The 24149-nt window shown below is 45.3% G+C and overlaps 3 protein-coding genes and 1 non-coding gene across 8 annotated transcripts in view; 2 read left to right on the top strand and 2 right to left on the bottom strand.

The window, feature by feature from the left end:
- The window catches only part of SH3D19 (SH3 domain containing 19), an 82863-nt gene extending 71202 nt beyond the window's left edge, over window positions 1-11661 (top strand). For all 5 annotated transcript variants that reach the window (XM_058838725.1, XM_058838724.1, XM_058838727.1 and 2 more), the window contains 8 exons: window positions 814-886; window positions 1206-1336; window positions 3669-3727; window positions 5319-5506; window positions 5777-5826; window positions 6326-6512; window positions 7123-7220; window positions 8532-11661. In XM_058838725.1, coding sequence (XP_058694708.1) covers window positions 814-886; window positions 1206-1336; window positions 3669-3727; window positions 5319-5506; window positions 5777-5826; window positions 6326-6512; window positions 7123-7220; window positions 8532-8648 — 903 coding nt within the window. In that variant the 3' untranslated portion in view covers window positions 8649-11661. The remainder of the gene's footprint in view (window positions 1-813; window positions 887-1205; window positions 1337-3668; window positions 3728-5318; window positions 5507-5776; window positions 5827-6325; window positions 6513-7122; window positions 7221-8531) is intronic.
- Window positions 11662-13574: 1913 nt separating this feature from the next.
- On the bottom strand, window positions 13575-17213 carry RPS3A (ribosomal protein S3A). Its single transcript, XM_058838723.1, has 6 exons — window positions 17055-17213; window positions 16707-16810; window positions 15419-15606; window positions 15042-15250; window positions 14331-14440; window positions 13575-13739 (listed from the first exon to the last, which is right to left on the bottom strand). The coding sequence occupies exons 1-6, from the start codon at window positions 17114-17116 to the stop codon at window positions 13618-13620; spliced, it is 795 nt and encodes a 264-aa protein (XP_058694706.1). The 5' UTR covers window positions 17117-17213; the 3' UTR covers window positions 13575-13617.
- LOC131579377 (small nucleolar RNA SNORD73) lies at window positions 14023-14092 on the bottom strand. The gene has a single exon (XR_009277695.1). It is a non-coding gene; the product is annotated as a small nucleolar RNA SNORD73 (small nucleolar RNA).
- A 2060-nt stretch (window positions 17214-19273) lies between the features above and the next one.
- Window positions 19274-20349, top strand: LOC131578833 (ribonuclease CL2-like). The gene is made up of 2 exons (XM_058838039.1): window positions 19274-19423; window positions 19817-20349. The coding sequence occupies exon 2, from the start codon at window positions 19823-19825 to the stop codon at window positions 20255-20257; it is 435 nt and encodes a 144-aa protein (XP_058694022.1). The 5' UTR covers window positions 19274-19423; window positions 19817-19822; the 3' UTR covers window positions 20258-20349.
- The last annotated feature ends 3800 nt before the right edge of the window (window positions 20350-24149 follow it).

The following is a 24149-nucleotide window of genomic DNA, read 5'->3' as shown; positions in this document are numbered from 1 at the left end:
TTGACTATTACCAGAAGCCCACAAAGCTGAAATGGATTTCTATGCAGTATGTTGTTGTCTGTTGTGACTCATACTACTCTGGGCCTTTTTGGTTGGGTTTTGTTTGTTTGTTAGTTAATTGGTTTTTGTTGGGTTTTTTGTTTGGTTTTTTGTTTTGGGTTTTTTTGCACACAGTGAATTACTTTGAATGTAATTCACACACTATCATTGTCAGTACAGCCTAAAAATTCCTAGTGGGTGGGACAGAGAAGTTGGCTCAGCATTTTGAATATAATTTCTCTTTATGAAGATGCCACAACAAAACTGTCAGCTCCCCTCAGTGTTACCTTCATGTAAGCAAAGGCATAGTGGCTTCCTTGCTCCTCTTGGAATGTTTGTTGGCATGTGTGCTGGCCCTGCTGAGTTTGCTGGGGGAGAGTTGGGTTGGGTGTTCCCTGAGCAAGGAAGAGTGACTGGTGGCACACACTAACAAGCACCTGTGCAAAATTTGTCCACAGCCCTTGCAATGAGTGTTGCTATCAGTGCTACAGATTTCTGGCCCACAGAGATAGCTGAGGCTTTTTCTATACTTGGAAAAGTTGCATGCCTTCCCTTCCAAAAGTAGATTTTGGTGAAATGTATTCTTGTTTACACTGGCAAAAGGCATACAGAATTCACACAACCCATAGTTGTGTGACCAATAACCATTTCCTTCTGCAATACCAGCACAATTCCATGTCCAAAGTCAGAAAATTAATTAAGGGGTACATAACAGAGAATCTGTTAGTATCTTCTATGATTTATAAACTACTTGCATTTATTTGTTGTTGTCAGGATTCAAACCACCCTCCAAAAGCTTCTGACACAAGTGCACCTCATGCTGTAGTCCTGCATGATTTTCCTGCAGGTAAGTAAATGTGAACATTCTGGAAGCATGTTTTACTCCAAGACTTCCAAATGGAAATTTCCTTAGAAATTAGAGCTTAAAAATGGTGTGGAAGCTCAGTCTGCAAGGTCTGCGCATAGAGTTGTTCAAATCAGTGGGTTTAGCTGTAGATGGGTCAATCTTTCAGTTAAAGCTGATTGATTTATTTATCAAGTAAAATTAAGACTTTTTAAAAACTGATTCTATTTTTGTCTGTGGTATTTGTATTTAAGAAGGTTTTACTTAGAGGAAATTAGTGAGTGTGACAAGTACTGTTAACTGAAATAACATTGTGTTCCAGAGCATGCTGACGACTTGGACCTTCATTCTGGAGACATTGTTTGTCTTTTGGAGAAAATTGATACCGAGTGGTACAGAGGAAAATGTGGGAATCGCACAGGGATATTTCCTGCCAACTTTGTTAAAGTGGTTGTATGTAGGCTTTGTATACATTGCTACATAAGATCCTGTTGCATTTGTTTTCTGGTTCTATTTTAGTAAGGCTCCTGTGTGTTTAATTCCATTATGTGTTTAGATAATCTCTTATCCCACTGGCAGTACAGAAGACTCATCAACTTGTTTGTGTAGTATTAGAAAGATGCTTGATTTGGCACAACCAGCTTGTGTTATGTGGAATAATTTCCTATCAGTTTAAAGCCAAGTGAGAAAATCATTGCCCCTACCAGATTCTCTTTGGAAACATCCGTAGTTTCTCAGGGTCCTCAATGCAGATTTTTTTTTGACAGCGGCATGTCAGAATCAACACTTGGTAAAAGAAGGTTGATTTTTTTGCCTCCCTCCAGCTCCTCATCTTCTGTTCTTTTCTCGTGCCTTGAACTTTGCTGGAATCACCACTTTTTAGCCATGTAGCAATCTAGGTCAGAGTAGCAATTTGGCCCAAAAAAACATGTTGGGTTTTTTTTCATCCTAGAGTACTGTTTTTTCCAACAGGGTCAATTTACCTAAGTGGTTTTCTAAGTGGCTGCACAAATGGTTGTGCTGGCACAGTGCAAGGAGATTGTGTTGTTGCAAATGAGCAGCTTAAAGCAATCCTGTTCCTGAATGTGACACTTGACAGTGAGCGGAAGGCAAGAGACAGGTGCTCTTTTGAAGCCCAGTGATAATTAATTTAAAAGGGATACAATATGGTTCCCTGCAGACAAATGCTGGGTCAAACCTATTGCAAGCCTGAGTCTGAAGTCCATTTTGTGACAGTGGAAAGGGCACTGGGCTGTCCACAGCAGCCATATGGACATGGAGGAATTCCAGACTGTCACCAGGATGCTGGATGCGTGGTTTAGTGCGTGGCTTGGCACTAAAGACAGGAAGTGTCTGTGGCAACATTTCCTGGGCCAGCACAGCTGGCAGAGTGAGCCCTGCTGCTACATGGGCAATACCAAGGATTTGGTAGACATTAGAGAAGGTAGGGTGTCTGTTGAGTTTGTAATTAGTATTGAAGAAAAATTTTAAGATCTGAGAAGTGCTGAAGAATAAAAACTAAGCTCATAGTTAGTAGTAATGGAACCATGCTTGATTTCACTTTCACAAGAAAGATTTGTTAGCTAAAGTGATCGGCTGCTTCTACACAGACCAACAATTCCATTTAAACGCTCTTGCTTCTGCTGGTAGCTAATGAAGAAAATATTTTATGTTAAAGCAGTGGAGTGAGTATTTGGGGCTCAAACTCATCATTGATGCAGACAGATACAACTTCATAAAAGCTGAAAGATGTGTATCTATTTTAGTTGTAAAAGATGATTACCCTTTGAGGACAAAAATCTTTTGTTTCAGAATTTGTGGTTTTTTAAAAAGAAAAAAGAGTGCAGTACATGTGGCTAATTTACTTGAGTGAATTCTCCTGCTAATTCATGTCAGATTTCATCTTGATACAAGGTCTCCATACAATACTCTACAGAGTGTTTTACAGTATTGAGCTGGGTAGTAGCTTGGATCTGCACACCTAACAATAATACATACTTATGACTTCCCATAGAACCTTCAGAGCACCACAGATACCATCTCCTTCAGCAAGAGCAATACAGAGACTATTTGTCCTAAAAGGCATTGTGATTTCCTCCAGTGCTTCACACAAGCTAATGAAACATTCCTGTTGGTTTTATGGGAACTGGCTGATACAATAGTGATCTGTAACCCAAAGCTCCTCACCAGGGCCTCTCAGCTCATAGTCCTGTAAATCTCCTGTACATCCTTCATGTCATACCAAAAATTCAATTGAAATCCTCCTGTGATAAAGGACTTGAATGTTGTCTCTTTGATATATCTGTGTATTGATTTTTTAAGTTGTATTTCTCCAATTCAAGTGAGATTTGTGAGATGTGTTTTTGTTTGGAGAGCAGTTGGCTACCAAAGCACAGAAGGAATAAGCGTAAACAGTAGTTTCATCTGTTGTGGTATACTGTGCTAGTAAATAATTAAGAGCAATTACCAGTTGAGAATTGGAATCTAAATTCAACAACATGTAGTAGAATGTAGTTACATATTCTGTCAATCAACCATTCCACCAGTAGAAACAATAAACCAGCTTCATAAAACAAGACATTAAATATTTCTCCTTGTTTGCATAAGATTAAAAAATGAGAAAACAGGCATAAATTTACATTAATGTAGTCATGTATCAGAGCATGCCAATGATTACAGAGTGTCACACATCTGAAAAACATTATTTTAACCATTTTCAGGCTTATTGTGGTTAGTTGCCATGAGGTTGCAATGGAACATGCAATTTGTTTTATTGTCTTATTAGATTGATGTTCCAGAAGAAGCCAACAGGAAGAAAATACCCTCTTCATCACGATGTATCAAGTGAGTCAGATGAATCTTATTTGCTTTCTCATGTTGATTTATGAGGAATGAAAAAGAAATAATAACTTTGAAGCGGGGGCTCTCAGCGGTGAGGTTAATAGGGCTAACAATTTATTCGCCAAAATATATTGTAAAAATTAAATTACATGTTTTAAAACCCTGAATGTTTATGATGTTTTATTAAGACTCATATTTAGGTAAAAAAAGCCTAAAACCATACTGTCATGAAAACTGCCTCCAGGAGCCATGAACCAATCTCATTAACTTCAGCAGCACTGTACACTCCTCTCTTTGCTCCTGGCCTTGCTGCTTTCTTCCAGTGTTCTCACAAGATGGAACATGGTAGGGCTCCTACCCATGTGAAAGAACAAGATATGGGACAGAACAGAGGTACTTTAAGCAGAGAAATCTGTCTGTCATTAAGGTGTGCAGCTGTACAGGTAAATCTAAAGCTCCCCCCAAATTATCAAATGAATTGCCAGCACTTTCATTTCTGATTTTCAAACAATTTGTACTAATATTTGTGGGCAAGAAACGATTCTTCATGCTATTTATTTCTCATTGGTATCTATTTGATTTCATAATCATTCATTCCAGGAATTAAAGCAAATTCAGGCAGGAGCAACTAATGTCAGTGGGATCATTCAATTGTTCTTTAGATGAAGCTTGGTTTGTCAGGAACAAAACTTTATTTTAAAAAGCTGCTTCTGCAGGTATGAAAAAAATAGAAAATCTCTGTCCTGAAAGACACATCTTTGCAAAGTTACTGAGTGGGGGATGGGGGGGGGGGGTGGAAATCAAGCTTCTTACTTTGTTTGTGTGCTATGAATATATAGAAAGAATTAAAGCCTATTACTGCTTTTTTCCAGCATGGCATTTCTGATAAACCAAAAATTTTCTTAGGTTAATTTATTTAATTTATTAGGTTCTTAAATAATGAAATTTATTTAAGTCAGGGGGAAAAATAATTAGGTTTTTTTCAGTACTGTACTAAAGTATATAAAATATATCAGATGCATTGATGTTTCTTTCTTTGATAGATAAGTTTTTTCCCCTATAAGATTATAGGGATGGATTTTACAAAATAAAGTATTTTAAAGTAAATAAAAACTAGCTTCTTCCTATGAAACCTTCATCTATTTGGGACAAATACACAACACTCGCCCCCCCACCCATGTTTGATTGCATCTAAATGGGATGCTAGCTCAAAAAATAATCAAACTCTTAACGAAAGTGTATCAGGACACTTGCTTGGATATAGGCAAAGATATGAAATTGGACTGGTGACCCAGAAACAAGGGGGTTTATTGTTGCTTGGAAGGGAAATATGGACTTTTGCAAAATACTGTTAACAGCCAGCAACTGGGATGGAGAAATTGCATCTGGCTCCTCCAGACTCTGTACTCATCCTCCTCAGAAAGCAGAGATGAGAACCAGGGCTGGCCCCCAGTTTTCCACCTGTTTTATCTTCAGTGCATTTTTTATCATTTTAATTAAAATATCAATCCATATATTGCACACAATGCTGTCTTATTACTAAGTGGACAGTAATAATAAAGAAGCAAAGTAATTTTCTCTTTCGTTTGTGCAGAGGTCCAAGATGTGTAGCACGATTTGAATACATTGGAGATCAGAAAGATGAGCTCAGTTTTTCAGAAGGTGAAACTATTATCCTGAAAGAATATGTAAATGAAGAGTGGGCCAAAGGAGAGCTCAGAGGCACATCTGGAATTTTCCCCTTGAACTTTGTGGAAGTAATTGAAGATCTGCCTGGAACAGGTATGAATATGCTTGCAAAAATCTTCAAGAGCATGGTTTTGTACTTAAAGCAAACAGGCAGCATATAGGAGAAAATTCCAAAAGGACGATGATTGCAGAAAAGAGGTAAAAAGAGGGGGAAGACTGATTAAAAAAAAAACCTCAAAATTAACAGTAGAACTTCTTAAGAAGCTATTCTTAATAATGACTTCAAATATCTAAAATCTCTGTCATTAGTAACATTCTGAATAGACACTGCTCCTCTTCTTAAGTTGTGCTTTACTTATGTAGGTACAGAAGCAGCACTGAAGAATAAGGAGGTTTCATCTTCCCTTCCTCAGGTAATAAAACTTTATAGGTGAGAGCCAGAATTTATGTACAGATTTACAGAGACTCTATTATAATGTAAGAGGAACAGCAGAACCCGACACCACTCCCACAGCACACAATGCTGCATTGTCACGGCTCAGTTCTGACACTTGGCCTAAGCTGATTTAATTCAGAGCTTCTGACAAATTAACATTGGTAAATTTTTATCCTTTGTGCTGAAGAAAATTCTTGTTAGCTCCATTTTAAGTATTTCTGCAGTGATCTAATTTGGAATTTATTAATCCTTTCCCCTGCCACCAGAGATAAAAAGGAATGTGGCTGAGCCTAGATGAAATTCTGTGGTGGTAATTGCTGAAATGCCATTCTAGTCTACATCTGCAGCAGCACTGTTGTATTGGGAGGGTGTTGGGACACCCATGTGCTGTACAGCTGCTTTCAGCAGCATCCACCAGTTTTTGGGCTCTATTCACACATCTAAAATTAATTCATCTCTTCTGTTAACTTGAATAGAACAACAGACGCTCAGTAGAGTGGTGTGAAGCGCTTCACGATTTTACAGCAGAAACCAAAGATGATTTATCCTTCAAAAAGGGAGACTACATCCAAATACTGGAACAAGTAGATTTGGAGTGGTATAGAGGAAGACTGAATGGAAAGGAAGGGATTTTCCCAGCAGTTTTTGTTCAGACCTGCTCAGGTACAATGCTCCTACTAGATGGCAATTCATTATTCCTTGGGTTGTGTCAGTCATGACTTCTGTGGGAGAACACAACGGCATCAACTGCATCAACAACTCACACACCAACAGAGTTTTTAGTATTCTAAAGCTAAACTTAAGTTTTGAACCAGCTTCTCTAATAATGGCAATATAATGTTCTAGTCAGTAAGTAATCTGTGAGGTGACACAGACTCTGGGATATTTTCCAGTGTGGTTAGGGCATAGGCAAAACAAGGCCTTTAGGAATAATTCAGGAGTATTGATGCTGCTTCATCTTGGAGCAGAAAGAGAGAAAGTCAGCATTTATTATGTATCACCATTGGGATGTTCAGGTTAAGTGAGTTTCGAATTTAGTCTGCTTAGAAGCAGAACTGTGAGACTGTTTAATACTATAAAATGGACTGGTGGCAGTAGAGTTGTTTTTTTTTATTCCAGTAGGACAGTGAATTTGTTACAGCAGTAGCAATAACATTTGGAGAACCTCTAGCACAATAGCGGGGAGAAAACATGAGAATGACAGGAAACTTCTCCAGAAACAGAGACTTATTTCACTCCAGTGCAAGTAACTTCTCTTGTCCATGTTCTGTAGCCAGGGTAGAGCTGTCACAGCCTGGAGGAGGGAAGAAAGGAAAAGCCAAAGCTCTTTATGATTTTCATGGAGAAAATGAAGATGAGCTTTCCTTCAAAGTAAGTACCTCTCTTAGACCAATTTCCAAGAGGTCTCATGCTCCTAAGGAGTGCTAAAAAATAAGGTTCATCCACTGTGAAAATAGGCTTTAGACAAGAAGGATGAAGTGCATAGATATTAACATGGATACTAATATGCATAAATATTAATACATTTGATAACTGTTCTCTCTAGAAAATATTTTTTCCTTATCACTCCTATTTCCTATCAGCAAAAATCTTCATTAGAGACACTGAAGAGGTCAGGAGTTGCAGAATTCTTGACTTCTCTGATCTAGTTAATATGACAAGATAAACAAACCTTATTTTGCAGTGCATATTCAGTTCCTGATTGGTTGATATGGTCAAGGGAGCCTCTCTCTGGACTAGAAAGAAAACTCTGAGTAGGAGATAATGGTGAGAGTGACAGTGCTACAGCAGCCAGGCCTCTAAGAGAAACCTAGTACAGCAAAATCTTGAACTGGCAACACAAAACAGAGTTGCCATGGGAATGAGGGGAAAAATTAAATACATGCTGAATGCCCAGATCATATTAAGCATGAACAAGAAACAGAGTGCCCTTGATTTAGATAACCAAGTTCTCAAAAGCAAATTTCAGAGAAATGGTAGACTTTCACAGGAGCTGAAACACACAGTATTTTCTCTTCTAAAACTAGCAAAATAGTTTCAGCATTAGCAGCTTGCAGTGCTGAAAGGACAGATGATTCTTTAAAGCAGAAAAGGGGAACAGAGGTACTGAAAGAAAGGCCAGTACTTCAGATGAAGGGCGTGGCGTGGGACAGTGAGAACAAAAGCCAGGACCAAACACAGGAGCTGCAATTTAAATGGTCATACTGAGCTCTTAGATCACTTTTCCTTTTTTTTTTTTTTTTTGGGGGGGGGGGGAGGAAGTTTCCAAGTGCTAGAAAATACTAGGACTAAATTAAAAAAAAAAAAAAAAATTCTTTACAGTGTTTTAAGAAAACAAACCCTGGAAACACACACAAATAAACAGTAAAGCAAGGACCCCATGAGCCAGCTCTTAATATATGTGGAAAGCCAAACCAATGTGAGAAGTTATCCGGCAGTGCTCTTCTGTCTCTCAAAAGGTGGTGATTTTTCAGCATAGACAAGTATTTAGCCTAAGAGAAGCTTCAGCTGGTTTTGGCAGTCTCCAAGAGATGTAACCAATGGAAGAGACTAGCCATGTCTTACTCCTCTTCTCTTTGATATTAATTGCTTCTAAATGGGATCAGCTCTGCATGCATTGACATTGCTCAGTAACATTGCACAGTAAGCTGTACTGACTCACATTTACTCCTTCTCTTACAGGCAGGTGACATGATAACAGAGCTGGAATCTGTAGATGAGGACTGGATGAGTGGAGAGATACTAGGAAAGTCTGGGATATTTCCCAAGAACTTTGTTCAGATTTTAAAAACACCGTGAAGTGTTGCCTTTGTAATACTCCCTGCGTGTGGGAGAGAATGTTTTCTACCCTAAAGGCACAGCAAAGACATCAACGAGTGTTGATTATCAATGTTTTGCACTACTTTTTCTAGACAGTCATAGTAGTATCTTGAAGTCAGATAAGAAAATTTGAGTCTTTTGTGACAGTGTATGTAGTCATGTTTCATGAATGCTCAGAGAGCAAAACAAGCAGGCTCTTAGCCATTTCCAACTAGGGAAATACTGTGGTGCAACACCATTTTAACTTATATAGCATTCTAGTATGTTTACTCTCTGGTATTACATTTATCATGCACAAAGTCTGCATAACACAAGCTGCTTTGGCCTTCTTTGAACTTCTTAAGATCCAGACTTTAAAAATTGTTTTAATATATAATTACAGCACTCAGTATGTAGATGAAGTTTGATATTCAGGTTTCATTACTGCTTGAGTTCCACATTAGCAGTAGAATCCACTTGTTTTATGACTTAGAGGATAAGAAAAATAACTGGTATTTCATAGTAGAAAAGTATCAAATCTAATACTGGTAAGAGGGGAAATGGAGAAATAAATCCTTGTGTAGTATCCTTCTATTCTTAGCCCAAACTGCTCATACAGCAAGATCACAGAAGTAAAAATTTTAAGTGTTTTGCCTTTTAATGAATTCTGTTTAAATTGGTATGAATCATCTTAGACCTTCCTCACTTTCCCCAAAATACTTTGCAAGTACAGGTTTAGTTTTTTCCTACTGCCCACTGATCTTTGAGCACCATCCTACCCTTCTTTCCCAGCTGAAGTTGGTGACAGTGTTTATTGAGCTTTCTCAGATCCAAGCCATGGAGTAGCTGCACTATTCCAACTATTTGCCCCTCCACTCCCCTCATGGAAGTGGAAAGCCGGTGTTCACTCAGTCTGCATTTTATTTGTCACTCAAGCACTGGAACATACTTCAGTAACACTATTCCTATCCTTAACATGAAGGGTATTATACAGCCTTGGGTTTAGTTTTCAGCAGACATGGGATTAGTTTCCAGTTTGTTGCCACATACCAAATACTCTGAGCATCTTTATAAATGGTCTGTCAAGGCCTTAAGGAAAACATGCCTGGCAAGAGGTTACTCCCAGCAGCTCTAACCAAGGCACTTGGTAAAAAGCAGCGGTGTAGCTTGACTGACCAACTAAAATGGTTGAGGTAGTTTCACGTTATAGGAACTTCCAATAGTCAATTCCTCTTTGTAAATCTGGTTTCTGACAAAATAGTTAAATAGAATCCTGATTAACTGCTAATTCCATCAGACTGGGATAGAAGAAATTACGCTGCAATTGCTTCTTTCACTGCTGCCAGTATTCCACCCCTTCTGCACTGTATCACAAAAAGGAACCTGTAGGCTGATGAGTCATTGCTCCAGAGACCTGCAGGTCACTGGGTATCGAGATACCTTCAACAAGACTTTCCTTCATGGGCTTGGCAGTTCAGATTGCAGAGGGGCCAACAGTTGGAGATGGATAGACTGGAAACCAGAATCATGAGAGACCTTGAGTTTGTTTTAACTTAGTCATATCCCTGCTGACAACTTCACTGGTGTGAGCTCTAAGCATCACAGCAACAACTACCTGCTGCTATGAGGGACTGGGGTGCACCTGAACTGGGGCCTAAGCAGGCTGGGGAGGGTGCACTGCCCTCCCTGTGCTCTGGTTACCATCACAGCAGGCAGGAGTAGGCATAGCCAGAACTGCAGGCATCCCCCAGCAAGGAATGGGCATCCATTCCCAGTGGGAGACTGGAGCGAGCCTGAGGAACCTGCAGGGCAGACACGGCACCGTTCACTCAGCAGGCACTGCTGGGCCACAGAACCTGCAAAGACAGACCCAGCCCCCCAGCTTTGTGTTCTGTTGTGTTTAAACTACACCAATACGCTTCACACAACGGGGCAATGAAGACCACACAAAGTTTTAATGAGCTGAGGAACTGGACTTCTACTTCCATTAGGGACTAACATAGTAAATAAAATGCTGAATTAGGTGCTGTTCTAGAAGGTTGGAAATGCAACAATGGGTACCAGCTGTTATTTAGTTTTAGCAGCCCCAGGAAGCCTGTCCAGAACTCCTGTGGAATCACATGGAAGTCCACAGCCAAGGACAATCCTTCCCACTCTCCCAAGTTTTCCTGTTAAGAGATTCTAAAGGTTCTTGTTTATTCCAAAAAAAACCAGTCATCTCCTAGAGAAATCCAAGGAATAGCCAGGTCCTTCAAAGACATACCGCACCAGTGTGGTGGTAGATGAGGCTAAAGTGTATGATGTTTACTTACTGTTTGTCTGGCAGTTTTTTAAAGTTTTGATACAAATCTCAAAAATAGAACTGATTTTTTTATATTTTTTTTCAATTTCCTCTTTCCCATTTTTATAGCTGTGTCTTAACCAGTTGTTTTTGTAACTTCACTGAATGTTTAAGTCAGTGCCTGTTCATTGACAAGACCACTCTGCTGTATGTAATCTCCTCCTCCCTGTGGGGCAGGGCAGGAGTAGCAGCAAGGCCTTTTACTCAGAGCACCGAGTGCCATCTACGGGCTGCTCGCATGGCTGCAGGCAGCTGAAACGGCGTCTGTGTGAACGCTGAAGCAAGGGAGATGCTCGGCTTTTACAGGACAGGATTTTCCTAAGACAGTGCCCAACACCGCCGTGAGACCGCATACAGATCACAGTGTAAAATTCCTAAGGTGTACAAAAAAGCCGAGAACGAGGTGGAGTGCAAATTTTAACTGCAATGTAGTAGCAAATTTCAGCTGTTAACCTTGAAATCCAGCTAGATCTCCATGCATTAGAATAAGAGCCTCACCTACCAAAATATTTTGTTTGACCCATCCTCTGGAAATATCTTCAGGAAGATGTCTTTGTTCTCTGTACAATGAACAGTGTCCTAAATAAACCTTTGTTAAGTCCAGTAAGTTTGTTATGGTACCTCTGTAAATTAAGAATGTATTTAACCAATAAAATTTTTATAATTAAGTCATGAGGGCATTTAAATTCTTATGCTGTGGAGAGCTGAGCTTTCTACTTGACAGTTACAGAGATCTTATTCTGCTTATATATTTAGCCCAGCTGGAAAGTAACACCCCACCCCCAGACAAGTAGTCCAAACCCCTCAAGAGAATCTGGATCGTTTTAACAGGTTATTCAAGCCTTAAGACTTGGGTATGCCTCACACTCACCACCTACAGCATTTTCCTACCTGCAACAAGCAGCTGTCAGCACCGGCTATCACACACACTGTGGTTCTCACTGTGATAACGTTCTGAGGAAGACATGGCCTGATCCTGCACATAATTTATGTGTGCTCTGCTGATGGCTGCTTTCATACTCCACTACTTTTCAGCTGGTACTCATTGAGAGAATACAGGATGCACGGTGTTTCTTTTCCTGCCTTCCCCCCACCAGAAATCACATTACAAAGCCTACATTTACCCAGAATGCCTACATGGCAATGCACTGTTCCAAACAGTACATTTAAAAGCCCGAAAAAAACCCCAAGTCCTTGTTCTTTCCCCAAATCCTCTGGGACTAACTTTTTGGCACCATACAGTCCTCAGATATGCAAGTAACAAAACCCCTTCAAATATGTGGCTGTCTGGGACTCCAGGAGGCAGGTGACACCTGCCTCAGCAGTACAGATGGAAAGAACACAGCAACATGATTCCTTCCCCCTGTTCCAAGGTTCTGAGTATTGAGCACTCACTACTCCTCCTTCCAGTACACAAAGTGGAAAAACCAGAACATACTAAAACTGTAACTTGGAATCACAATATCACATCACCTGTGGCATCCTGAACTAAGTTCAAAACCATTCTTCTCAAACCATTTTGCCTATTATTTGGTCCAAACCAGAATAATCAACTAGGAAAATACGAAAATCCCTGACAGGGAACACTACTGCCTTCATGGATAGCAGGGCCCCTTCTCCTTTTCCCCAGTAGCTTTGTTGTAACAGTAACATTTTCACTATTTTCCTTTATTGTCCTAAGCTCTGTGACAACCAACTGCAAGGGCCAGCAGTTTCAGTGAACTCTGCATTTTGCTCTCAAGTTTAAATGACTAACTTACCAACAATTTAACAGCACTAAGTTTGTTGCCCTATTCTAACAAATAAAACACATTGATAGCACACAAAACTCATTTTAGCCAGGAAAACCACTCTTTTGTTTTTAAGCCAACTTAAGTTAAACAAGAAGCAAAAATGCTGTTAGATAATGGAAAACAGTCTTACAATTACTCAGCAAAACATTTAAGTGCTTTGTTTTCAGAATGCACAGCATTGCCTTTTTACAGAATTTTTTTTCTCCCTGAAGTTCCACAGGTTCTCCCTTACGGTCATCCCTCAGTTCTGACAGGTTAAAATCCAACACCCAACCACACTGCTCAAGCACATTCTGGATTTCTGCACTGCTCGAAATTAACGCTGCTCCCATCATCATAATAACACCTTCAAACACCTTCTGACCACCAGAGACCACACCTATCCCATGAAAGATTGCATTAAATTACCAAATTTAAACATAGGCACATTATTCTGAGGCAAGTCATCTGGATAAAACTGCAAGACTTCCCAATACCAAATTCGGACACAGGCTTCCCTGTACAACTTCTGCCTTCCCTGTACTCTCTGAGGCACCTCTCACCAATACAACTTCTGCACACATACAAAAGGTTTTTTTGTGAGGACTGAAATTACTGGGAAAAACCAACATAGAGAATCCACAAAAAGGACAACCCACCTTCTTCCACCCATCTCCACAACACAAATGGAGAAGTACATGAGTACTTTAATTTTTTTTTTTTAAACCAAGACCGTAAGTTTACCTTATTGAAAACTCATCCACACATCCGTACCAATACTGTCCAGCAGTAATACAGGCAACTAAGCATTAATTCTGTATATTAAAACTTTTTATTTTTCCACCAATTTTTAGTTTCACACAGACTCTTGCACGGGCGGCTCATATCCATCAGCTCGCTCTACCTTGGTGCCTGCCTCATCCCCAGAGGGCTTTCCAGCACCACCACCTTCACCATGCAGCTCCATCAGCTTGCCCACTAAAAAGAAGCAGTGACAGAAACAGTGAGAGATGGACCTGTTAAAACCGTTTTCAATTACTCAATTACTCATCATACACAAGTGAAACCACCATTTCAGAATGGAAACCAGAACGTTTTCTGTAGGTAGGACTAAGTTCATTGCAGACAGCTCATGCACAGATATGCTGCTGCAATGACAGACAGAAACAAGCAGTGAAGTAAGGCTATGCAATCAAACTACAAACCACACCTTTTTTCTAAAAGGATCTGGACTCAGGAACCTACTGCTGCATTGCATGGGAATGTCAGAAAAAGGTGAAATGGAATCATTCCACATCATCTGGGACCGAAACATTTTGTCATCATTCATTCCCACAGCAAAGCTCTTCAACACTCAGCAGCATTCCAGGTGAGAATTCAAGCAGCTTCAAACTGAACACTCACTGCTTGGCTTTCAATCCTGCAAGGCACACATGGCAACAAGGACACACTATTTCCCTTCCACAACTACTTCAGCTCATTGATGCTGCTGTAACATCTTTATCCAAAAGCAAATCAATTTAACTCCTTTCCACACCCTCCTCCACATGTCTGCAGTAACACACTTACATTCAAACTTGGGCTTCTTGAGCATCTTCACCTTGCGGACATAGACGTCGTGCAGAGGGTAAATGGACTGACAGGCCTTCTCAATGTCCTTGCCAATGCTGTCTGGGATCCTGGGAAATCACAGAGCACCACAATGCTAAAAACTCCACCTGCTTATGCTAAAAACTCCGCCTGCTTCTGCAGCAGTAACACAGGCTTTAAAAAAAACCCTTAAGAATACGAAATACTCTACAGAAGTTTACGCCATCGCTTTGACAATTTTCTTCAAGTACAGTTAGGTTCTGAGACACCTCCCTTCAATGTTAGAAGGGACGTAGTGCAAGTGTGCTCATTTTGAGAGCAAATCCGCGAACTTTTGGAAGCAATCAGCACACTTTGAAAAACTCTTCTATCAGAAGAGCTCGGAACATTCACAGTCCCAACAGATCAGAATTACAACTTTAGTTTGTAGAAATGTGAACCACTAATCTTCTGCAGAGTGATTTACGTTTATGCAAACGTGACAGCAGACTGAGGTCAGACACGATGCAGAGACTAAGAGGAAACACTTGCAGAAAAGGGCAATTGGCTTTTCCACACGAGGGGCTCCTTGCCTGGTCTCTGACAAACAGCTCGGGATGCCCCAGCACGCCCCAGGCACTCCGCAACAACCAACCCCCAAGTAACGATTTGAACTGTAGGGGACAAAAAAAGAACAGGGCCAAAGCTTACAGCTTATTGACAACTTCCTTCAGGTCATTGGTCTGCACCTCCCGGGTCATGATTTCCATCATTTTCTTGCGGATCTGCCGGACCTGCTGGTGCTGGGCATAGGAAGTCTTGCGGATTTGGTTATTGCGCTTCTTGGTGAAGCCCACGCAGAAGAGGCGCAGCAGGTACCCATCCGTAGTTTTGACATCCACGTGGGCTTCAATCATTGTCTGAAAGAGGAGGCACTGAACCTTTACCACCCACACAGCAGACAGGCTGCCCAGCCCCACACACCCAACACCGTCTGATGCCGCTTCAAACACGGCTTTGCCAGGCACCAGCACTTCCCTCCCTCCCTGAAGGCACGGGCAGCGACACAGACCTTGTTTCTTACCCACCTGCCATTTTTTAACCATGGAGCACATTTTGTCCCGTGTGAGGTCCATCCCATGGAAGTTGGTCAGACAATTCTTGCCCTGAACGTCCTCAGTGATCAGTTTAAATTTGCGGAAGGCAACTTCATCATTCTGCAGATCAGCCAGGCTCACTTCAAACACGCGGCCCTTCAGCCCGTCAGAGGCAATTTCTGTGTGATGGAACAGAATAAAACACCTTAGATTAACATTAGAAGCACATCCTTCAAATCAGACACTGAATTCCCGCTGGAATCCCGTTCTCACAGAACCAGCAAGGGTGGAAATTCCTCCCTTTGGGAGGAATCTTTTTAAGGTGATAGTATCAGGTGTGGGATACGAACAGCAGCATACAGCAGATTCCACCACGTGTAATAATTTGGTTTGTTTCAAGCATAAAGGGGTTACAGAGTATTTGGGAATTATGAACAGTAATGAAAAAACTAAACATAAAAAGCCACAAGTGCTCAGCAGAGATGATGCAGCCATGAACAGGCCAGCACAGTAACTTCACAGCTCCTCCTCCAACGAGGAACCATTTTAACAAAACTGGCTGGTTCACACTTCGTTTGGCAGTGACCCTCATTTTATTTGTTTCACATGTTACAAGTCAAACAATCATCATCCTAACTTTGAGTGCAACCAGCAGAGTGTCATAAAGCTACTTGGCCATTCTGCGTGGCTAAGCTTCCAAAATACCATCACCTCTATCCAGACCCCATATATCCGGATCATATAAAACCGAACTTGCCCTCCTCCAGTGATACAGCAGTGCTCACATTAAGTCAGCAATTCCACCTCTTACCTTCACCCAAAATCTTTCAATTCCAGAGATTTTAGTGTTTTGATGTTACAATCTCATTAAGACTAAGGTCTCCTGTGGCACTGTCACACATCTCCCCTGTGACAACCAGAACTACTGCTTACTTCTTCAACTTTTCCTAACTGGCCAGGTTACCACAAGAGAAGCTCTTTAGAAACTTCAGGCCCTTCCTTCCATGGTTTGGCTTTCTTGTACAAACAAGAGCCCAGTGTATGAACTTCCCTGCAGCTAAGCTCATTTATTCAAACAACTCGGTCAACTAAAAAAAAAACAAAAAAACAAAAAAAAAAACCACTCAAATCATCCAACTTTTTTAGCTTCCAAGTTCGTATCAGTACAGTTAAAACCCGTTTTTCAGCAGTTTATTGTCCCAAAAGTTCTTTAACCGCTTGGAGGCAGCACACGGAGCAAACACAATCCCCTGGTACTGCACCAACCCCGAGTACTCACTAGTTCCTTGAGTCCTGGTGACAAGCGTCTTCCCGATGTTTCGGATATTGAACATCGCCGGTGCTTTGACATCGTACCAGTCCTTCTTGGAGAAAGGGTCGACCCTTAAATCAAATGAAGACTTTTTTAAACGACTTTCTCCGGCCGGGCTGCAGTAAGACCTTCCTCTCCGAATGCCCGCCGCTGCTCCCGCCCCGCCGGGCCCACACCCGCTGACGCCATGACAGCATCGGCCCTGCTCCGGCCGGGCCGCCGCCGCCATCCGCCCCGCATCCCCGGCATCCCGCCGCCGCGGCGCCCCACCCGGCGCCCCCGGGCACCGCCCGCCCGTGCCCCGGCGGCCCTCACACTTTCTTCTTGGCGCCCTTCTTGCCGCCCTTGGTGAGGCGCTTGTTCTTCCCGACCGCCATCGTCCGGCCCGCGCCGCGGAAAGGGCGGGGCGTGCGCGCTCCCGCGAGATTATACGAGACCGGCGCTCGCGCGAGACCTGCGAGAACGGGGCCGCCTCCAGCGCCGGGAGCGGGAGCGGCCGCCCGGGATGTACCACGGCGGGACGGAACCAACGGCACGGGGGGGGCGGGGGGAGCCCGTGCCCGTGAGCGCCCCTGCCTGGAGCCCTGCGGGGCGCCCTGTCCGGGACTCCCGATCCCTGCGGAGAGCCCGGCTCGGGACTCCCGATCCCTGTGCCCCGGCTCGGGACTCCCGATCATCCCTGTGCCCCGGCCCGGGACTCCCGATCATCCCTGTGCCCCGGCCCGGGACTCCCGATCATCCCTGTGCCCCGGCCCGGGACTCCTGGCCGGAGCGCGGCGCAGCGCCGCAAATCGGGATGCCCGAGTGGGGCCGCTGTGCGGACGGGCAGAACCACAGGGATGAGTTTCGCTACACCGACTGTGCCCGGGCGAAAGGCAGGTACCACCTCCTGCCCATTCTGATGTCTTCAAGCTGAATTATCTGTCCCCAGACTGAATCTTGTCACCTTTTGTAAACCTAAATGACGTCGTCTGGTATTTTTTGCAATGGAAGTTGCTTGATGAAGAACTTCGTATTTCAAGCATCCCGTAAGAGTACGTCATACAAATAAATATGGACCGATAGATGAGGAATATGCATTAGACAGGCGGGCTCATGTAAATTTTACTGTGTAAAAGATGTAACTTTTTACCCCGTGGTGTGTTTGATTTGTCAAACCTCCACCTTGCATCCCACGCAGAATAAACAATGTCTCCTTTCTAAACTAGACTGTGTTTAGAGAGCTCCTAAAATCGGCAGCTTTCCCAGGCTTTGGGGCACCGAGGGGACAACCAGAAGCTGGTGGTCTGGGCTTCCCCAAATGCCTCGGCTGATGGCTCCTCTCCCCACCGCACAGGGCAGGAGGAGGCTCTGCTCAGCACCTCCTGCGTGGGCAGGGATGGGACATGGAGAAGCGGTGCCCAGGACAGCGCCAGGCAGTTGGGAGTCCCCTGGGACAAGAGGTGACCGCAAGCTGTTCACCAATGAGTCTCACAGCAGCCTCTGGTAAGGATATGCCTGAGGCTCTGCCAGGTAGGATGGGATCCAGCACAGGTACCTGCACCATGCCAGCTAGAGACAGCCCACTGCCAAGCATCCAGGCTTGTTCCTCCTCCTGTGGACGCCATCCCTTTTCCACCCACACCAGGACAGTGGAAAGCAGAGTGTGTCTGAGGGGTCATGAGTACAGACCCCATCCTCCTTCCATGCCCAGGAGCAGGCAGGGGGCCGTGCTAACTTTCCATGTCTGTGAGGTTTTGACCAGATGCCTGAGCTGTTCCCACTGTAGGGACTGTGTACCTTTGAGGAGGATTTCTTCAGAAGAAATGTAGAAATTCCACCAGAGCCCAGGGCAGGACCCTCTGCACCTTCACTGTGGCAAGTCTTGGAAGTGTTACAGCTCTTTTGGGAAAGATGCTCATTCTCTCTTTGCCACTTCCCATCAGAGTCTCTCTGATGTCAGAAAAGGAGGATGGAGACCACTTGCACCCATTCATGACAGCCTCTTCTGGGCACTGTGTGCATCTCCCTCTGGAGGGGACATCCTTTCCTTGGGGCTCCATTATGATGGTCAAGGGAAAGGAGGTGGGAGTTTTGATGGACTCAGGCTGGCTCCTGGCTCTTTGCTTTGTCTCTGCATCAATGAAGCAGCTGGGAGCATGGGAGGTAGGAGTGATGAAAAATGCATCCTGGCACTTCCCAGAAGTATGAATTTGCCTGCAAGGGGACACGGGGAAAAGGAACAAATAGGTCCCTTAGCACTGCAGAACAGCCACAGATGTGCCACATCTTTCAAGAGTTGTAGTAACATCTGCCAGCTGCCCCAGAGGTGATGGTGACATCCTGCTCCCCACCAGGGAACCACGTATCTCACCCTGCAACCCAAAAGGTCCCAGGTATCCTGCCTTTCATGGGACCACTGGCCAAGGCCAGAGTGGGCAGGGGCCACCCAAGGGGATGCACGCAGAGAGTCACGTGGTCTGTTAATGACTGCCTAATGACCTTGGAGGCCATGAGGGCGAATGGGGCCTCCTGGATACCTGGTTTTCCCCAGACGTCCACTGGACCTTGCCCTTTACCCTGCCCCTCCTCCTGGATCCTTGCCCATTGGGTACAGCTGGGGCCAGTATAAAAGAGGTGCAGAGGAGTGGGAGGGATCCTGGAGACCTTGAGGCCATAAGGGAAACCGAGGCGCACACACACAGGTGCGGGTGAGGGGTGCATCGGGACCAGAATGTCTGTGGGAGGGGTCTGTGAGGAACCCAAGCATCCAGTGGGGAAGGGAGGCTGAGTATGGCATCTGGGTATTGGGGCATGGGCTGGATCTATAGGGGAAGCAGGGGTCTGAGGAGCAGGTAGGAGGTGTTCCACGCAGGGCTGAGGCTCCTGGGGAGTGCAAAACTTTAGGGGACCCATGCATCCAGGCGAGATCCACAGAGAGCCCAGCTCTCCAGAGATGGGCCCCCACACATTGGGAGGGGAATTGTATGGGACCCAGGGATTTCAGAGGGGGAATCTGTAGAATAACCAAGCACCCAGGGCAGGATTTCCAGCTGGGGGCCCAGGGGTCCAGATGGCCCTAACTCCACCTTCCCCAGGTGTCCATGGCGGGCTGGGTGCTGTGCATGACCCTGGTGCTGGCAGCGCTGGCAGGGGCGGCGGGCGAGACCCGCTACGAGAAGTTCCTGCGGCAGCACGTGGACAACCCCCGGACGTCCACGCTGGCGGCGCATCGCTACTGCGAGACCATGCTGGCGCGGCGGCGGGTGACGGCCCCGGGCAGGCCCTGCAAGCCCTCCAACACCTTCGTGCACGCCCCAGCTGAGGACCTGGTGGCCGCCTGTTCCCGGGCCCCCGACCCCGACACAGGGTTCCACAGCACCCCGGGCGCCTTGAGCCTCACGGCCTGCCGCCTGCGCGGTGGGGACACGAGGCCGCCCTGCGCCTACCGCGCCCGCCAGGTGCAGCACCACGTGCGCGTGGCCTGCCGCGACGGGCTGCCCGTGCACCTGGCGGGCACCTACGCGGCCCCGCAGTGAGGCCCATCACGGCGGTGCCATGGGCACACGGTGCGGATTTGCCCTCCCATCGGGGGCTCTGTTAGTGCTGGCAATAAAAGAGGTGTCAGAGGCCTGGGCTCCAGCATCAGCTTCCTGGGGGACCCTGCGATCATACGCCTCCCTGGGTGCCCCCTGGGTGACCCCAACCCTGTCCAAGCTGTATTTGGCACCCATGTGCCTTATAAATCCCTGGGTTTTCCCAGCCTCCTGGGCATCCCATTGCCTCCTGGGGTGTCTCTGCCCTCTCCTGTGTCGTCTCCCCTTTCTTGGGTGTCTCACGATTCCCGTGGGTGCCCCATAACCACCACTTCCCTCCCAGCCCTAGGTCCCCCAATCTCCTGGGTGTGCACCCAGCCCTCTCCTCAATATCCTGAGCCTCTGGGTGTCACATTGCTTTCCTGGATAACTCTCACGGTGTTTCCCAACCTCCCACATGCCTTATAACCCCCTGTGTACCCCCAAATTCCCCCCTCTCTTCCCCATAAACTGCCAGATGCCCCATCTCCCACATGCCTCTCACCCCATCTGTGACCTCTCTGGGGCTGAAGCTGCTCCCCCTGGGGCCCCCACAGGACCGAGCCCCAGCTGGGGCCACACAGAGCCCTGAACCACCATCCCACACACACTGAACACAACACACACACACACACAAAATGCACACAAAACCTGCACTGTGCACACAAATTGCAGCCACACTTACAACACAAAGCATTCAACACGCACAGCCCTGCTCCTAGAACAGCACAATGTTAGCACACACAGGACACATGCACAAGCACATACACACGGTATGCACACACACACAGGAGTTGTATTCCTGAGTCTCAATGGGATTTCACACATTTCAGCTTGTTTTCATCGCCTCTTGTCTTTCATTCTCCCTGTCAGTACTTACCAGTACACTTACAAGCTCCCCCTGTCTGATCCTTCTCCAGGCTGAACAGTCCCTGCTCTCTCAGCTTCTCCTCTGATCAGACATGCTCCAGTCCCTTCATCATCATCATCATTCATTCCTTGCTGGACTCTCTCCAGTATGTCCATGTCTCATGTACTGGGGAGTCCACCACTGGATCCAGCACTCCAGGTGTGTCTCAGTGGTGCTGAGCAGAGGAGCAGGATCACCCCTCTGCACATGCTGGCAGCACTCTGCCTAATGCAGCCCAGTAGGCTTGGGGACCCCTTTGCTCTGGTCCTATTGCTGTGGGAGCACTGAGAAGTCCTGTGGGACTGCTGACATCCAGCTGCTGTGCTGCCACGAGAAGGCAGCCCAAATGCATCTAGAAAGTGTAGCTGAGGAGGAAAAGGAGTGCAGAATATGGTCTTCCCAATCCTTTTCCTCTCTCCCCAAGATACCTCTTGCTCATGTACCTCAGGCACTCCTTTTCTGAAATTCAGGTGAAAGACATTTTGAGGGCGATCCATGGACTGGAGAGCTCCACCTCTCAGCACTGGCCCAGTAAGGGGACCACTACTCTGTGCACTGGGAAGGAATTGGGGCATTTCAAAGGTATTTGGGGCATTTCTGGACCAGCAACTTACAGCAGACTCACTTCTCCACCCTGCTCACTCCTGGCCATGGAAGGAGCTGACTGGCTCAAGAGAGGAATACCCAGGATCTCTGCAAGTACAAGGGTTGGATCCCTGCTTCTTGCTACCTTGGCTCTTCAGGGCTTGTGGAGGGAACATCTCCACTTATTCTGTGGTAGCTGAGATCATCCAGGCAGTGACAGAGAAAAATATGATCACTGTGATTTACCCCACAAGCTTTGCACTCTCAAGTGCATGGGAGAGGTGACACCCATCCTGGGGAGACAGCTCTGAGCTGCAACCCCAAAACAGCAATGCTATTTCTGGGATGCCCAACATGCTGAGGCTACCTGAGTCTGCTGGAAAGTCTGGATGATTCCTGGCATCTCCCATTTGATGGCAGGGCAGCTCCACCACTTCAGCACATCCCATTCCGTTATTGCACTGTTGGTTCACTCCTCTGCTGTGTTTTCCCCTAAGACGCAGCTCTGTTTCTACAGCATATATTTGTGTCTGTTCTTTGTGAAGGCTAAAGGGGAAAAAATAGCCACAAAGGAATCAGGATCATCCAGAGGGTGTTGTGGCCTTTGCCACAAGCAGCAGTGGGCCATTTACAGGCAGTGGTCAGCAAATTTGTACTGGCAGCAAGTAGCAAAAATCCAGGGAGCGACTGGTGCCTGAAAATTGAGGAAGGAATTTTGTAATATTATGTTTTAATAAATCACTGCATTTATTTATTAATTTCTTCCTCATTTAGGTACTTTCATGTCTTGCCTAACACAGGCAAATATAAAGTTGTGAGGTTTGTGGTCGATTCTGCTTTGTAACACGAAACTGATCATCTCTGCTTTGTGGGTGGGAGTTAAGCAGCTTTCCTAAGGTCACAGAAAAATCTGAGACAGGAGCTCAGTTCAGACCTCCTCAGCTCTATTTAATAGCCTCCCTTCCCATTTATGTGCTTTCTTTTTCTGAAGAAAGGAAAAGAAAAAGATGCAACGAAAAACGTTTCAAGAACACTGCATGCCTGAAACTTGTCTCTGAGTCATGTCTGCTAGACTTTCATGCCCAGAGTTTGCTTTAACAGTGGTCAGCCTGCTCTGCTCACTCACTCTATTGTCAAACAATCAATTCCTTCACCAGAAACTGGCTGTTGCTTGTTCAGCACAGGGAAATGAAACAAATAATGCCGACTCACACCCTTCATTATGGCTCACAAGCTTCCACCGCCCAGCCTTTGATGGTGTAAGATGAGAGGCATGAGCGGTGTGTCAATATTTCCAGTGCTACTGTGGAAATTTGTTCCTGCTCCTTGAAAAGCATGGGCATTTTTTTCAGAACCATAGCAGAGATTTGTTTAAGCAGGGAAAGACCTTCAGAAATATTTACTCAGAAAAGTCAAATATCAGCTCCATGGATTTGGCAGAACGAGTAATGTGAAACCAGGCTGTTGCTGCATGCCATGCATGCCAAAACTGACAAGGAAAAAGCTCTTTCCAGTGTATCACTTGGTCTTAAAATATGCCCTGCACAAATACAGCAAAATACAAGACAGTTTCTGTGCAGCACATCCACCTTTCTTGTGCTTGGACCACTGGGAAAGGGGCTGCCAGGCTGCCTGGGGGCAGCACGAGACAAGAAAACACCGCTTTCCCTCTCCACAGTACCTCTGAGATCCTGGGGTCTGTGGTGCTCCTCCAGTCACTGTTCCTCAGCACTGTCCCTACGGCACACGGACCTCGAGCTGCGTTCCCAATCGGACATATCCTGTAATCCTCCTTCCCCCTGAGTGGGGGACACACTTGTCCCCCAGGGTACAGGGTCATCTGTCTCCCCTGCTACACAGGGAATGATCCATCCCCTCCACCATTCCTGCAGAGGTTCCTGGGCATGGGGACAAGAATGCCTGCTAGGAAAAGGGGAGCTGCTGCTCATGGCAGGGGACAGCAAGGACAAAGCGGGCATGTGAAAGCAAAGCCCTCAAATTCAGCTGTGGCACTCAGCTGAGGCTTAGGTGTCATTTTCCCCACAACAGCTACACATCAGAAATCCTAATGCACTTCTCCAGTTCAAGTATTGACCCTAAGACCTAGAACCTAGTACTGTTCAGGCTGGAGAAGAAGCATGAGCTACCACAGTATCAGGAAAGTATCAAGTACCAGGAAAGCCAGGAGCTAAGAAATTCTGTTTATATGAGGCCAAGAGGCCACCCACCCAATCTAAAAAAAAGATAGCTGAAAAAGACTATTGCTGGCCTCTGGTCTGCTGGGAATGCTGCTGCAAGGTGCCAAGACCAACACCAGAACCAGACTCAAGTGCCCAAACTCAAGGAAAACAGTTTTGATCA

This window comes from Poecile atricapillus, chromosome 4 (genome assembly GCF_030490865.1).
Source record: "Poecile atricapillus isolate bPoeAtr1 chromosome 4, bPoeAtr1.hap1, whole genome shotgun sequence".
NCBI lineage: Eukaryota > Metazoa > Chordata > Aves > Passeriformes > Paridae > Poecile > Poecile atricapillus.
Note: the sequence above shows the minus strand (reverse complement) of the source record. Positions and strands in the feature narration are given on the sequence as shown.

Coding starts and splice junctions, on each gene's coding strand:
- RPS3A (XM_058838723.1), bottom strand. CDS start 17,116: ATGGCGGTCGGGAAGAACAAGCGCCTCACCAAGGGCGGCAAGAAGGGC. Junction 16,811..17,054: donor AAGGGCGCCAAGAAGAAAGT/GTGAGGGCCGCC, acceptor ATTTGATTTAAG/GGTCGACCCTTTCTCCAAGA. Junction 15,607..16,706: donor CACCAGGACTCAAGGAACTA/GTGAGTACTCGG, acceptor TCCATCACACAG/AAATTGCCTCTGACGGGCTG.
- LOC131578833 (XM_058838039.1), top strand. CDS start 19,823: ATGGCGGGCTGGGTGCTGTGCATGACCCTGGTGCTGGCAGCGCTGGCA.